The sequence below is a fragment of the Aulonocara stuartgranti genome (genome assembly GCF_965226115.1).
Source record: "Aulonocara stuartgranti genome assembly, chromosome: 22".
NCBI classification, from domain to species: Eukaryota; Metazoa; Chordata; class Actinopteri; order Cichliformes; family Cichlidae; genus Aulonocara; species Aulonocara stuartgranti.
In genome coordinates, this window is record NC_138957.1 from 29518414 (window position 1) to 29534128 (window position 15715).

Here is a 15715-nt window from a genome sequence, read left to right on the forward strand (position 1 = left end):
GCTGTACTAGTGTGAATTTTTAAAAACCCCAAACAAAGCATTAACTGAACCAGGTCCTGATGTGATTAACTCAGGGCATTTTGATTTTATAAGTTTATTGCAAAAGATGAAAATAATACAAATTACCATGTACTTGTTACCACAAAATAAAATATTCATCCCCACCCTGTGAAATCTGACAGTGGTTCGTGTGTTTACTAAAAGTACAGTTTGGCCATCGCCTGCAGGAATCTCTTCTTCCTCTTCTGCGCAGCCAGCTGCAGCACTTCCTCTGGATTACTGGTGTTCAGTTCTGTCTGTCCAATCGCTTTTATCTGAAGGGTTGGGAGAAGACATCGGTTATGTTTTTGTTATGAGAATTCTTATTGAAATATACAAAATCCTACAGGTTCTACACTTCCAAACATTTTATATAAATTCTTTATTGCAGTCCATACACCTGAACGTTTAAGGTTACTCAGTGTGTTTAAGTCTCTCTCCCACAGCCTAATAAAAGCATGTGGAAATCTCTTTAGTTTATATAAATTTGAATATTAATTGATGAACCTCCTTGAAACGTTACAGATCAACTTTCTAATCTGTTTCATTTGGCTGCAGTTCCAACAGTGTAAAATAGACGTGGCAGCAGATTAGGACTCTAAAAACCTCTGTACACCTTTCACCAGCTGAATGCAAAGTCCACTGAGGATGTGACTGAGCTGCACTGCTCTAATTGCAGATAATTATATTTCACTTGTATACTGTGAAATTGATGCTTCCAGATTTTAAAACCATAACTCTGAATATAACCTGCTACAGACTAGGTGGCACATTCAGCTTAAGTTACCATAGAGATCTGGGCAGGTAAAGAGTTGAGCTCTAACTTTAAGCTCAACATTGCTCAGTAACTCTTGTTTCACAATGCATGTCAGATTAAATTTGACCTTTTATGCCTCACAAGTATTTTATTTTTATTAGACATTAACCAGTCTGCTTATGTGGGTGGTCATTGACAAGCGTTAGCTGGTCGTCACTTTGTTGCCGGTCTCTTCCTGCATTATTCTTCTATGATTTTATTGCATAAAAGAGAAGTCATAAATCTATACGTATGAGATGCTTTTCAGGTCGCAGCCTTTCGTGGTATAAGCTGTAGGGTTATAAAGACTTACCGCTATTTGTCTCTTCTCAGTCTCTCCTCGTTTGTGGTGAATATCTGAGCAAAAAAAATCAGGAAGCTAAACAGACACTGGAGAGAATGTATTCCTTGAAAAGAAAAAGTAAGTTTTAGCCAACAGTGATTATTGTTACATGAAGGATACGTGTGAGATATTCCAGGATGGTGACGTCCCAGATGTAGTCGTAGAATGAGTCCATGGCGTCGTGACTGTAATGTGAGAGGATACTAGCTGTTATTAAGAATGGCTCTGTGGGCAATGTAATGTGTCCTCCAGGGCCGTACCTGTTCTGCTCCTGAAGCGCTTTGAACGCTGTCATGTAGTCGACTTCTCTCAGAAACTGGCACAGAACAGCAACCTGACGAGAATCAGAGATGTCACATTACTTCCAACTCGCTACATCTGTAAGACACCAGTCAGCACTGAGACACTTACAGTCGGCTTTATACTTTAGCAGAGGTGCACGGAATAATGAGGCAAACAATGGTATTGGTTGATTTGCCTTATTGACTCTCATCAGCAAATAAAGCTGATATATTTTCTCTCATCAGGGTCTATCATTATTATACTGTTATATTGATTTTGTTCTGCTAAATGTTCAAAGAAGGGACGAGGAGCTTTCTAGCTTTTATTCATGAAATTATACTGGGGAAAACAAAGTGGGCACTTGCATCAATCCAACAATATGTTCATTAATTCCTCAGCAGCTAACATTAGTTCACTTTCTCAAATAGGCAGTTTGACCTCTGACCTGTGTGTGGCAGTTCAGCATTGAACAGCATTTAATCATCCTCTTCAGAACCTAAAATAAAAACAGGTGTGTTACTGTTAGGCGAGTCAGTCGGCTCTCATATCTCTCAAACTGCAGAGGCTCACTATGTAGTGCACTCTGGTATTAGTCGGTGTTTTACCTGGTCAGTGTAGATGTCGGGGGGGACGGCTTTGGTGAAGAAGTCCGAGCACACAGCTCCAGCCTGCAGGTAAAGGTTCAGAGCTGCAGAGTACTGATTGGTCACTACATAGGGAGAAATGAAAGTTGTTATTCAAGCTGCAGGTGGCTGTGTCTGAAAATGCTTTCTTAAAGGAATGTTTCGCAATTGCTGTGTAATTTCTTTTAAGTCACTTCAATCTTATTTTTCCTTTCTGTCCAAACGTCAAGTACATTGGTGGAAAAACGTCAGCCTTTGTCTAAGGAATGACAACATTTCACTGATTCAGTGAAGAAAGTTCTCTGAGTTGATGAGATGTGGTGATTGTTCTTACCAAAGTAGATGTCGGCTTGTGTGATAAGCCATGATTGGTTATTGGGGTTTAGAGTGAGAGCATAGGAAACCAACTCCTTGACTGTCACAGCCACAGCTTCCACATCCACTGCCTGTATGCTGCTCAACACACAGATCGGAACATTTAGTTTTTCGTGCTGTGTACATGCTGTTAAAGGGGATGTTTTTCCTTATGTCCTCTCATATTAACAGTTACAGTCATAGTGCAGCTGCTTTTGATTGTTTATGATGTCAGAGAGAGATGATATCCCCTAATATCAAACTGTTTGTGAAGGCTAGCCAATCAGAAGAAAGTTGGCTTGACGACAAAGGAATGAAAACAGCTTGGTTCACACAGAGGATGAACTGAGGAGCATCAGTACAAGTCAAATAAGGATTATTCTGAACTGTGAGTCATGCAAAGCTGCTCTAGTAGAGTCTGAACTAAGAACGTAATAAACAGATCTGTAACTGCAGATAACCTGACAGCTTTTCATGCACAGTGTACTTCCTGTAACTTTTTCACAAGAAAAGTAACCTCTGCTTATAAGCTGTTAGTGTGAAGAGGCATCAACACAATGAATAAAGAGTAAAATGACAATGTACAAGCAGGGGTGCAGGAGTCAAACTAGTCCAAACCACACATATTCACTCAACTCAAAATTCTTATTTCTTATTTTTTCAGTAGCTCAAACAAGCTTTAAAAGATTTCTCTCAGCTTGTAGGAGTTGAGGACAGGAAAAGAGATCCCTGTGTGTCGGTCCTGTAACTAAGTCCGACCAGTGCAGTGTAGCAGAAACAGGTGGTGCAGCTAAAACAAACAGATGAGGTAAAATAGAAAAGTCGTTCCTACTTTGGAAGAGAAGATGGCCAGATGGAGAGATGTTCTGCAGTAACTTCATTTACAATGTCATCCTAAAGAAGAAGAAGAAAAAACAAGGGGCTGAAGATGCAGACAGAAACTACAGCAGCACTGAAATCCCTCAATTTTTCCATTTTACTGTGTTCTATTTATGAATTCAGAGTCATACCCTGACTATACTGTGGAGTCTCACAAACAGTGAGATCAGAGTCGTCAGCACCAGTGGCTCCTGTAAGAATAAGACAAATCACAAGGTAAACAGCTAATTTATTCTTCCACAGTGTGTTTAAGTTGGTATGTGGTGATACTTACTCTAATTTTCTTGGTGAAAGTGATGAATTTGCTCCTGGAGGAGTCACATTAAGAAAACAGAATGAGTGTGACGCTACATGAATCTCAGACATGTTGTAATGTTTCTAAATCCTAAAATGACATCATACCTGTGCAAGATGCCCATGGAGGACTCTCTCTGTTTAATGAGGCCAATTCGGCCGTCGCTGTTCCTCTTGTGTTGGATGGAGATGCTGCAGATCTGAACCACCACATCCCAGAGCTCCTTGGCGGTGCGCCGACTTTCTTTAGGACCTGGAAGCTCCTTACACGTGGATGCCAGGAGCTGACCAAGCTATCGGGACAAAACAGGACAAATTTAATAAAGAAAAATGCAAAAATACTGGCGACCGCTAGACACACCTATGGTATCTGTTTCAAAATCCTACATCACCTTGTTCTCGAGACGTCGCATTGTAATTTATTGGAAATCCCACAGTACCTAAATATAACCAAATCAATCCTGAGAGAGAATACGCTCTCTCAGACTTTCATGTGTCTTGGTGGAAAAATTTTAAGTGGATCTGGTACCACAACTTATTTTTAAATGAATTTAAACCAACTTATTAATTAGTTCATTATGTAATCACTCAAGATTTTTAGTTTTCTTATAGAGCTGTGACTTCTGAGTTGCAGAAGAGTGTCTCAGCTGCCTCAGCTGGGATTTAAATAGCCTTAAACCTTACAGACAGTCAGCTACTGTGTCGATAACTTTGCTATAATTTCATGTTGGTGAATATCAGAAATAGCATCACTGGAGCTGCTAGAAAGAGAAAATTTCATGAAAGTGTTAAAAAAAGAAGCACACAGACGTGTTACCTTGATGTACGGGTTGTTCATGACCAGAGACGGCGACACCTGCAGAGTCAGGTAGTCGTTCTCCCTCCAGTTCAACATGAAGGCGACACACTCCTCTCCCACCACCTGACGTAGAGGCAGATCTGGAAACAAAGACCAGGAAATCCTTCACTGCACCTCCAGAATTGGTGCTATATAACAAGGCCTAGAAGCTGTTTATTCTGCTTTATCGGTAACTGAAGTTTTTATGGATAGCAGACATACGTCTATTTTTACAGTGAGATACATGCTACTCTTGCAGAAGTATCCTAATAGTGCCTTTTTTTTTTTTAAACAAATGTTTCTAGCTGCAAGACCAGATCTGTAACTTCTTGTAAGTGACATTAGTTTAGAACATTTGTTTACTGGGGCCCTAGAAATAGATTTTATAGTAGTATATGAAGCCTGATCCACAATGATTTTCTCCCATCACAGACTTAACCTGAAGATGCTGACACTGGAGTGACTCCACTCGCTGCTGTTCACTCACCATGAATCCTCATCTCTAGGTAACCTCTGACCCTGCTGACCAAGTCAGGGGGCGGCCGCTCCTTGCTCCCCTCGGCCGCCATCGCCTCGTGTGCGCGGACCTCCAGCAGCAAGATCTCATTCAGCATCACCTGCCTCAGCTTTGGGGAAAACTCTGTGACGAGCTCCAGACAGGCTGAGAAAAGCTGCCGTGCATGGGCGAAGTCCTGAGGAAAACATGCTCCATGTATTAAGCAGTTAAAAGTGATGCTCTATGATTGGATAACAACGTTTAATTATTAAAATAACATTTATGCCCCACTGAGCGTTGATAATTGCTCAGACCTTTATTGAAATGCAGTGGAGTCCTTTGGCCATGAGGATATAAACCAGGTCCTTGGTCAGGTTGTCTTTAATGCCGAGGATCACATTAATGTAGTCTGGAGGAACCTCCCACTGTTCATATAAACAGGAAGTGGTAGGTTAATTCAGATCATCTTGGTTGGTTTCGTGTGTTAGAAGTAAGGATTGAAAATTATTCCAAATGTGTGTATATATGTGTATATGTGAGAAACTGTAGTCCAGCACAATCCAAGATATCTTAAATGCATTAATGTTGAGCTCATGTCTCTGACCTTGCTGTTGACCCTCCAGAAAGGTCGTTCAGCCAGGCCGTGGAGTTCAATGAGGATCTGTCTGATCCTGCGTGGCTCCAGTGAAAGGATGAGCTGCTGCTCCAGCTGGCCAATGTTCACACTCGCTGAAGCTGTGAAGAAGTGAACCAAACCTCAATATGTCTCATGGTTTTCATGTGGAGAAGCGGCAGTGTTATGTAGCAGAAGTGTACAAAAGGCCAGCCAGTTCGCAGAACTCACGAACGGAGCCACACCTGTGGAGTAAGATATCAGCATACTGTTGCTGTTTAGCCAATGAGCGGTGAGGCAACCCATTCTCTTCACCAATCAGAAGAGGGTTAGACTTCATCATTTCTTCACTACCAGACACACTGGACCCACTACAGTTCGCTTACCGTCCAAATCGTTCCACAGACGATGCCATCACTCACTCACTTGGACACTAGAAGGGGGAATTATGTTAAAATGCTCTTCATAGACTACAGCTCTGCATTTAATACCATAATTCCCTCCACACTCACCACCAAGCTGGAGCATCTGGGACTCAGCTCATCTATGTGTCTGTGGATCTCCAACTTCCTAACTGGCAGACCACAGGCAGTAAGGATGGGCGGACATGTCTCAGCCTCCACCACTCTCAGCACTGGAGCCCCCCAGGGGTGTGTTCTGAGCCCCCTGCTGTACTCTTTGTACACATATGACTGTGTGACCACTACCAGCTCCACCACCATCATCAAGTTTGCTGACGACACCGTCATGGTGGGCCTGATCTCTGATAACAACGAGACGGCCTACCTGAAGGAGATTAGGAATCTGGAGAACTGGTGCCAGAGGAACAACCTCCTTCTAAACGTCAGTAAGACAAAGGAGCTGATAGTGGACTTCAGCACTAAGCAGGAGAGGAACTACCAGACCCCTGTCATCAACGAGTGCCCAGTGGAGAGAGTGGACAGCTTCAAATGCCTCGGAGTTCACATCACGCAGGACCTGTCATGGTCCTGTCACATCAACACCGTGGTGAAAAAGGCCCGACAGCGTCTCTACCACCTCAGACGCTTGAGAGACTTCCAACTGCCCTTCAAGGTGCTCAGGAACTTTTACTCGTGCACCATAGTAGGGCTGCCACGATTAGTCGACTAGTCACGATTATGTCGACTATTAAAATCGTCGACGACTAATTTAATAGTCGACGCATCGTTTGAAGCTTTGTAAGATCACAAAGGACGCAGGAATGAGTAGTAGGATTTAAGAGTGTAATAACGGACTGAAACAGAAGATGGCAGCACTGCATGTCCAAGGATGCCAGCTGCCGTTAAACCCCGAAGAAGAAGAAGCTGTGTCCCAGAATTCATAGCGCAGCCCAGCGCAGTTGTCAACAATGGCGGCAGCTAGTTAGTTTTAACTTTACTCTTATTATTCTTTCTGGGTCACAAAATAAACGTTTAACATATTTTCAGGCGAGAATGTAGCTGTGTAAACCTCAAATATCTGCTCAGTTTATCAAGATACCACATATTTTCAAAAGCGCTCCGACATTTTCGGAGACGTCTGTTACCCACTAGCTCGTTAGCTAGGCGGGGGCAAGGCTAACTAGAGCCGTGAGAACACCGGACTCCCGGCAAATCGTTTTCAAACCCACCGCCGTCTTTCGCTAGTCAGGTTAAACATATATATAAGTCACTTAGATAACTTAAAAATTTTATTGTTTGGCTTTCTTTAGTATTTTATTTGTTCCTGAGTAAATCGGTTTGGCTGAGATTAAAGTTATAGTTTTTGCACAGCTAAAACTGTCAAGCAGACAGCTGATTATCAGAAGTGTGAGACGCTGGAGAATATACTCCGGTGTCCTGTTATATTTTAGAAAGCAAGGAGTTTATTAAACTTCACCGAAACAATCTGCAAATTTCATTAAAAATTAATAAACTACCATCTTGTCTTTATTTTTAGTTAGCACAAACACTTCAAGCTGTAAGCTAATGATAGTTATATAAGACCAGATGCTGCTGGTGCAATAAGCTGTACGCTGTACGTCCAATGGATGATGATCTGATTAGTCGACTAATCGCAAAAATAATCGGTGACTAGTCGACTATCAAAATAATCGTTTGTGGCAGCCCTACACCATAGAGAGCATCCTGACGGGAAACATCTTAACCTGGTTCGGGAACAGCACCATGCAGGACAGACAAGCTCTACAGAGGGTTGTGCGATCAGCTGAGCGCAATATTCACTCTGAGCTCCCTGACCTGCACTCAATCTACAGCAGGCGGTGCTGGACCAAGGCCAGGAAGATCGTGAAGGACCTCAGCCATCCCAACAACAGACTGTTCTCTCTGTTGAGGTCAGGAAAGCGATTCCGCTCCCTGAAGACCAACACAGAGAGACTGAGGAGGAGCTTCTTCCCGCAGGCGATACGGTCTCTCAATCACACCACCACACAGTCCTGACCCACACATATAGTTCTTACACACACACTGGACATTCTGGACATTGTTTTCACTTCATCACTTAGATCACTTTGAGCATATTTGCACTGCACAAGACATAATGTGGATTGCACAACACTGGTCACTACATTCTTCATTTCCAGTTAATACTTCTACAGCTGCTGTTATTGTGTATATATTTATTTATTTATACTTCTTCATACATTCTTATATAGTTCTATACTGTGTATTGTGTATTTTGTTGTACAGTTATTTTATTTTCAACTTTAATTTATATTTTATTCCTTCCTAGTTAAATTTACCCTTTTTAATTTTTCATATTTATTTCCTATCTTATTCATAGCCTTTTCCTTTTTTTTTTTGTTTTCTTTAGGTCACGAGCAGTTGTCTAAGCATTTCACTGCATATCGTACTGTGTATGACTGTGTACGTGACAAATAAAAATTTAAATTTGAATTTTGAAGACACAATTCTACCTCATCATTACGCACACGTCGACGCACAGAGTTCGGTCGGAGCTGCAGGTGGGAAGAGTCAGCAGAGTTTTACTCACCATGTGGATTTTCGTTCCTTCTAATGCTGTTAGCGGTGTGCGTCCATGAGACTGTAAGTTTCTGTGTTCTATCGTGTTTGTTCTTTGCTGCGGCCATTATCCTCCCTTGTTTAATCCGTGGCGCACCCTTTGTTTACCGAATGTTACTGCCGTTTACTGCGAAGTAGTGATGTGCGGATCGATACTGAAATATCGATTCCTCCGATACCAGTCATTTATGTTCTAGAATCGATACTCATATTAAAATATCGATATTTTAGTAATTTAGGGTAAATTTGTAGGTTATCATTAACAGGAACAGAGTGCAAATAAACTATATCATTTGGATTATCTACATTGGAAGGAACTACTTAGTCTTCCGCCTGTCATAGTCGTGACATATGTTTGTATAAATGTGTCCAGCCCCTTGTTGTGCACACTCACAACAATGGCTGAGCATAAATGGAGTCATGTGCAGACGTATTTTACTTCCACAAACGGTTGAGACGTAGTTTGCAATACATGTGGCAAGAAAGGGAGGTGTTTTGGCAACACTACTAACCTCATCAAGCACAAGAATATGACGAGCTTATGTTGAGGTGAACTGAAGAGGAGGAGTGGACATGGACAGGTGCTGCAAGGGCGAGACGGACGTCTCTCACGGAGTCCTTTAGTGCTGCAGGCAGGCAACGTGTTCAAATAGCGCACAACTTCAGTTTTTTTTTATTTCTATATGATAACTGTGCATTATTAAGCGATAAGAACAAGTAATCCGATGCCCTGTAATCATTATGATGCTATAATTTGAGATACAATAACTGAAATACGTTTTTGTACAAAGTATCGGTATCGGATCAGTATCGTCGATACCACCCTGAATTTAACTTTGTATCGGATCGGAAAGGAAATCAGTGGTATCGCACATCACTACTGCGAAGCAGCCTCTGCCGTGCGGTCATTAAGGGACCGTCACTAATTTCTCATATTAGCTCTAATGTAAAGTGCCTAGTTAGGATTTATGTAAATAGTAAAATTAGCATTTGTTGACACTCCCTTATTTTGGTTGAATGTTCCACTATCCGGTATTGTTTGTATTGTTGTATTACACATTTAATTCACTCTGTTCACATAATTATGGAAGACTTATGTTCTTTCCAACAGAAACCACACCATCACTCACCACACGGCATATAGCATTTTACAGCCTGTTAAATCCCCTGACTCACATTATGGATGTGTGGTTCGGATTCTTGTTAAATAAATGAGTGAACGGCAGATACCTGAGTGGCAGTGGATTTTGTGGATACGCCATCTGTTCTTATCGGACAACCCTGTTGAGATTGTGGATTCATAGAGTCAGCACCTTATCATCTACATTATTCATAGTCAGGAGGTCAAGTCCATCCCTCTTAAAGTGACCTCCTCCATTACAAGAAGTCTCGGCCACGTACCTGGAATGTCGTAGAAGGAAGGCAGAGGTTTGGCACTGAGGTTGATTGTGGCCGACCGCTTCCTCATCTGCTCCACCAGGACCTTCCTCTCTTCCTCCTTCAGCAGCTCCATGAAGAGCTTATGGGATGACACCACAAACACCAGAGACAGGTCCTCCAAGCTTTCACACAGAGTCCTGCACCATAAGAGGTTTAGAAGGAAGACAAAGTCTTCATCATCATCATCAAGTATAGAATTTGAATAATGTATTGTTGCCCGACATCATCTCTGTAGCAGACCCTTGATAACCTCCTATATAATTGTCCAATGCATGGAAAACAGTGACTCTGACTCACTTCAGGAAATTAGCCATGTTTCTTCTGGATGCCTCAGATGGACGGTCTTTTTCCAGCGAGCGTGTGCACACCTGCAGGACAAACAAAGTCTGACTGTAATCTGCAGTGGCTTTAAACAACTTTTACTACATGAAAGAAAAACTGTTCTTAATATAATACTGAAGTAAAAACCACAGGTCACAATTTACTGAGGTACCTCTAAAATGAAGTCCACCACTTGTTTGCTAGGCTTAAGGAGCAGCTGCTGAAAACGCACGCTGAGGATCTCTCCTTCCAGAGTGTCGCGGACGGCGTTGCAGACACAGAGTTTGTGACACACCTCATCCAGGCCTGATTCCCTGCAGGGAGATGGGATGTTACACAAAAATATGAATGCATAAAATGCTTTTACAAGACTATTTTACAAAATTATTAACTATTTAATGGTATATATCAGCTTAATGTGTTAACCAATTCCAGCTGTTGGCTTAAAGGTGAAAATTTGTGGTCCACAAAGAAACCACAGAAACTGTATTTCCACAAGTAGAATGAGTGAAAGAACAGACCATAACAACTCTCTATGGATCAGTGACTGAAGTCTGTGCTAGCTGCAGTGCGTGCAGAGAGGTTTGATTTTGTTGTTTCCTCACCCTTGTTGGACTTTATACAAGAACTCCCGGAGAACAGACCGTCTGAAGTGGTTTGGCAAACTGCGCGATATGTTGTCTTTGATGAAGGCTTCAATGACGGCCTGCAGAGAATTAAAGTGGAGTTTACAAACCATTTTTTGCCCCCTATTTGTGATGTCAACCTACTTCTGCCTAAGCAACACAACACTCATAAGAATGCAGTACTCAAATCTCTCCAATGTGTTTGCTCTGACCGGGTAGTTGTGAGCCCGGATCAGGCTGTTAATCTGGTCGTAGGGTGTCGTCTGGGGGTCAGAGGGGTCACAGTCTCCAGTCAAAGCTCTACAGGCGTTCCAGTATCCAGCCAGGCGCTTCTCATCCAGGTGAACATGAACTGTTGAGTCTAGCTAAAAGGCGTAGAGAAAAAGGTAAACTGAACCACTGCTAAAGCTCCATGTCAGCAGCTTTTGTGAGAAAAGTTACATCTTGTGGCTCTCCTGAGAAAGTTAAATCATACTGTGTCACTGAAGCTGTGATAAAATATGATTACCTTCTTTAAAAGTTCCTTTGTCTGTCTGAAGTGATCCCGAGCCTTCTCATAGATTGGCAGGTCTGTGCAGCCTTGATGGAAGAAAATGCCTCCTAAATCATAATGCACCTGAAACACAAATCCTTCTATTACTCCAAAGAAAAATTCACTTTTTTTCCAGAAGGATTAGAGTTCTAGAAAGACAGCGCTGTGCACTCAGCCAACCTGGCAGTGCAGCTCATCGGCGCTGATGCGAAGCCCTGCGGTCGAAGACTCTGTCTCTCCGTTGGCAGCAGTGTCTGCGGCCAGCAGGTCCAGAGTCCTCATGGTGTGAACGTAGAAGTCTTTCTTCAGTCTCACAGCTCCTTCCAGCACACTGATGGAATCAGCCGCCTGCTCCTTTAGCTGAAGGAATGAAACATTTTAAAAATAGTATCAACTTCTGCTGTTAGTTTATCTGAAATTTAAATGACATGTCTAATAATATAATTAATAAGGTATAGTTTTATGTACTCACAGAGTATGTATGGATCATAAAAAAGGTGCTTACTCACCACAGTGAGGATGTTTTCAGTCATTTCTTTCTCCTGCTGTACAATATTCAACCTAAATCAGGGCACAACAGAAGCATTCAGTGGAATACATGATTTATTTTTCACTAAATTTGCAAAATTAAGCCTGGATCTTGGTATTTTTTACAAAGAATTAGATGAGCACAAGTACATTTTTTATTTATTGTGTATATTTACACAATAAAATATTTTAATTTTAAAATAAGATGAAAGTGATCTGTCTCAATGAGAATTTTAAATTAATATTTTGTGACTAATTAAAGCCAATCAGCAAATGAATGTGGGTAGAACAATGTCTCAATGTTTTCAGAAGTCTGAATGTCTGGCTGGCAACACAAAAACACAATCCCAGAGATTTAAAACTGAAACAGCGTCAGATGTGCTTCTAAAAGTCTTTGAGGGGCTAAAACTCCAGCACAGGAGCAGAGCGGTAGGCAGGTGGTAACATAGCATAACACAAATTTGAGAATAAAAACATGTAAGTGTGGATGCAATAAGTGATAAAGGGGAGGAAGAGGAAGGAGAAGGACTTACATGTTTATCTGGTGGGGTCCAGGTTTGGTTTGTTTCTCTGGAAAGCTGCTCAGCACAATTGTTCTGATGGCCCTTTAACAGACAAAATATAAATGAGACAAATGAGTGGTTAATTCTCTGCCACAATCTCTATTCATGCATCCTCTTTTAATCTACATTTACAGTTTAAGACTTGGATACAAACATAAATAAACACGTCCATAGTCCATTTTACTAGTTTACCACTGAGCTCATGACAGCTGCTTTCGGAGAGAGTCATCTCACTCACCAGCGGTTGTAGATGATGACAGCCATGGCAGTGGTGGGAGGAAGAGTAGAGAGGTCCAGGTCCACATGTTTCACCCCTGGCGGCACTTTGCTCACACACAGGAGTTCATTCAGCAGCATGTTTAACACAGGAATGGTCAATCTGCCGAGCAGGTATTAGAGAATTGCATAATAGGAATTTTTGTTAAATTACACGCTGAGACATATTCCACTTGGCTTTTTCGTAAACACGCTCTGATAACAAAAGATGTCCATCTAAAACACTCTGACTCACCCTTTCTCAAGCACCTCAAGATCCCATTTCATGTGAGCAGCTACTTTCAGTGCAAGCAGCTTCAATGTGCGGTTCCGACGGTTGTCGGCTGGAGGCTGGACCTGATTCTGCTCATTCACTGATGGCTTCGACGCCTGCTCCAGGAACTGGATGATGAGCTGCACTGGTGCTGGGTCTGCAGAAAGAACAGTTATTAACAAGCCTTTACAAGTCCATGAGATGTCATTAAAAATAAACGATGGACTCACGAGTAAGGCTGAACAAACCTGGGTTTGATTTCTGCAGGTGTTTCTCCAGCAGGCTGTCGTCGAGGAGAAACTCAAACCAGGAAGTCTGAAGAGGCGTGCCAGGCCGACCGCTGGTCACAGCGGCCACACGGTCTGCTGCTTCTGCACTCATCCTCGTCTGCAGATATGAACATCAGCTTTATTTAGAATGGATCTTAAGGATAAATATAAAGTGTTTGGGATTTTTAATGTAAGTTCTTTGTCAGTAAAAACCACATAATGTATTTATTTTTATTTCTATTATATTTATAAACTAGATTAGTTCACTCATCTTAAGGAGAACTGGTGTATAAACAGGTGACTGTAACAGTACTACCTTCTCTTGGGGATTTTTGTCAGGAAAAATGAAATGATCATTTGTTCTTTTAACTTTAAACCAACCAGAACCAGGCAAAGATAATCTGCTCCACCAGGACCTTCCTCTCTTCCTCCTTCAGCAGCTCCATGAAGAGCATCAGAAAGTAATATAAAAAAAAAGGCATCAAGTTACTGCTGCTAAAGCTTCCAAACACTACTGAATCATATGTTGCACTTAGTTTTTCTTTCTTTTCCACATGACTGTATTTGTAATATTGAACAGTTAGGGCCTTTTGATGTACATTAAACCTTTGATACTTAATTAAAAACTCTGTAATTACGTTTCACTCTTTGAAATTAAGTATATTTACAATCATGTAATGTTACTTTCACTCGTTAAAAATCTTGGAGATGGTAAATATATATAAAATTTCATATTTTGTGAACAAAAATATTTATAGTTTCAAAATAATTGTAACTATTATTAGATATTTACTTCCATAATAGGTTAGATAGCTTCACCTGTCAGAGCAGCTAACACTAAAAATTTCAGTAGTTGTTTAGAGAGCTCTAATCATTTTCACGGGGCGTCCTAACTGGGCGGGGGCATCAGATTTACCCATTGAACCTACAAGAATGCACGCTTACAGATGATGTTTCGGGCTGCCACTGTAAACAAACCAAACGCACGCCACCTTCTTATTCTGTGTTATGTTTGGAGCCAGGAGTCTTTTGGCTAATATTCCGGCTAGCCGTCTAGATTTTGGCGGTTGTTCCGCGCATGTAGGGACCAACTGTCTTACCTTAACGGGGCACAGTGATCGTTCAGAAGACAGGAGGGCAAAATGTGCACCAAAATGTCAAAATTAGGAGCTGGACCAGCTACACTAACTGATTCTCTCATAATTCATTGTGCCCTGCGCCATATCTCCTTCGTAATTCCGGTTCCGCTTCGTCGCCAAGGACACACAAAAATGCGCCATGATTGCGCATACTTATGCCGCTTCAGGTCCCATTGGTTCAATTCGTATAAAACTTTAGGGTCGGACGAGTTATTTGCACGGACGTTAAAACGTCTGACAGTGAATTTAGAAATAGAAAAGAAAAATAAGACCTATACTATAAACTTAACTCAATCATTTAAAATGTTTGTCGGGATTTACTTTCACTTGTAAACCAAACTATAAACACATAATGCGAAAATTTGCTCATTTAGGCAGTTTATAGTGCAACTATGAGATTGCGTAAGACGTTAACCATAGCCAACCTTAAGGTAACCTTAGATAAATGTGAAATAAAAAGCGAGCAAGAGCACAAAATAAAGCAGAATGCGCTCAATCGTCTTGTTTTCCATTCTACCGATAGGCCATGAATGCAGCATTATGCTTACTGCAATTTTGGCAGTTAATGACAATGAAAATAAAAGACTGAAATGACTACAAATTGCTTTTTATAATGTAAAAATTGCCTGCAGTTATTATCTTGCATTCATGAGTCTTCTCTGTGGTCTCCTGCTTGACAGCTCCATCTCCAAAATCCCTCATCTCATAAATCCACTATCCTTCATATGCACCAAACCATCTCGGGCTTGCCTCTAACTTTGTTTCCAAACCACTCAAGCTGAGCTGTTCCTCTGGAATACTCTCTTCTAATGTTCTCCATTCTAGTTGTTTTTATTAAATTTAATAACTGAATTGACGTTATTGACAGCTTATATATGCAATAATGTTTATTCAAGTTAAAAACGTACATTTTTGGAGCTGTAGTAGATTAAACATACAGTACACAGTTGTTGAGCCACCTTTCATGGTTTTATATTCCGTTTTATTAAATAATGCACAAACATACATTAAAAAGTTTATAAAGCAAAAACAGAGTTTGTAAAAATCTTAAAAGTCATTATTTGGTATGACCACCTTTACAGACATACCACCTTTACTCTTCTATGCATTCTGAACTCTTTTGGGAAAGCTTTCTTGTAATTTTTACAAATATTTCTAAGGAATAGTTCTTTAGGCTTCTTGAAGAACATT

At 41.1% G+C, this 15715-nt stretch overlaps 1 protein-coding gene across 2 annotated transcripts; it reads right to left on the bottom strand.

Annotated features, from left to right (window-relative positions):
• Positions 1–60: 60 nt before the first annotated feature.
• Positions 61–14626, bottom strand: ints8 (integrator complex subunit 8). Of its 2 annotated transcripts, XM_082520366.1 has the most exons (29): positions 14486–14626; positions 13365–13503; positions 13099–13273; positions 12826–12966; positions 12558–12629; positions 12006–12057; positions 11677–11856; positions 11473–11580; positions 11177–11329; positions 10944–11044; positions 10511–10652; positions 10315–10385; positions 9979–10154; positions 9808–9858; positions 5549–5679; positions 5259–5369; positions 4936–5140; positions 4428–4549; positions 3719–3903; positions 3591–3624; positions 3448–3507; positions 3270–3331; positions 2418–2536; positions 2066–2169; positions 1906–1956; positions 1439–1512; positions 1299–1363; positions 1149–1192; positions 61–314 (listed from the first exon to the last, which is right to left on the bottom strand). In XM_082520366.1, exons 2-29 carry the CDS (start codon positions 13495–13497, stop codon positions 198–200), a joined length of 3039 nt encoding a protein of 1012 aa, XP_082376492.1. In that variant the 5' UTR covers positions 13498–13503; positions 14486–14626; the 3' UTR covers positions 61–197. The 2 variants fall into 2 exon arrangements, with proteins under 2 accessions (XP_082376492.1, XP_082376493.1); XM_082520367.1 differs by lacking the exon at positions 9808–9858.
• Between the last annotated feature and the right edge of the window lie 1089 nt (positions 14627–15715).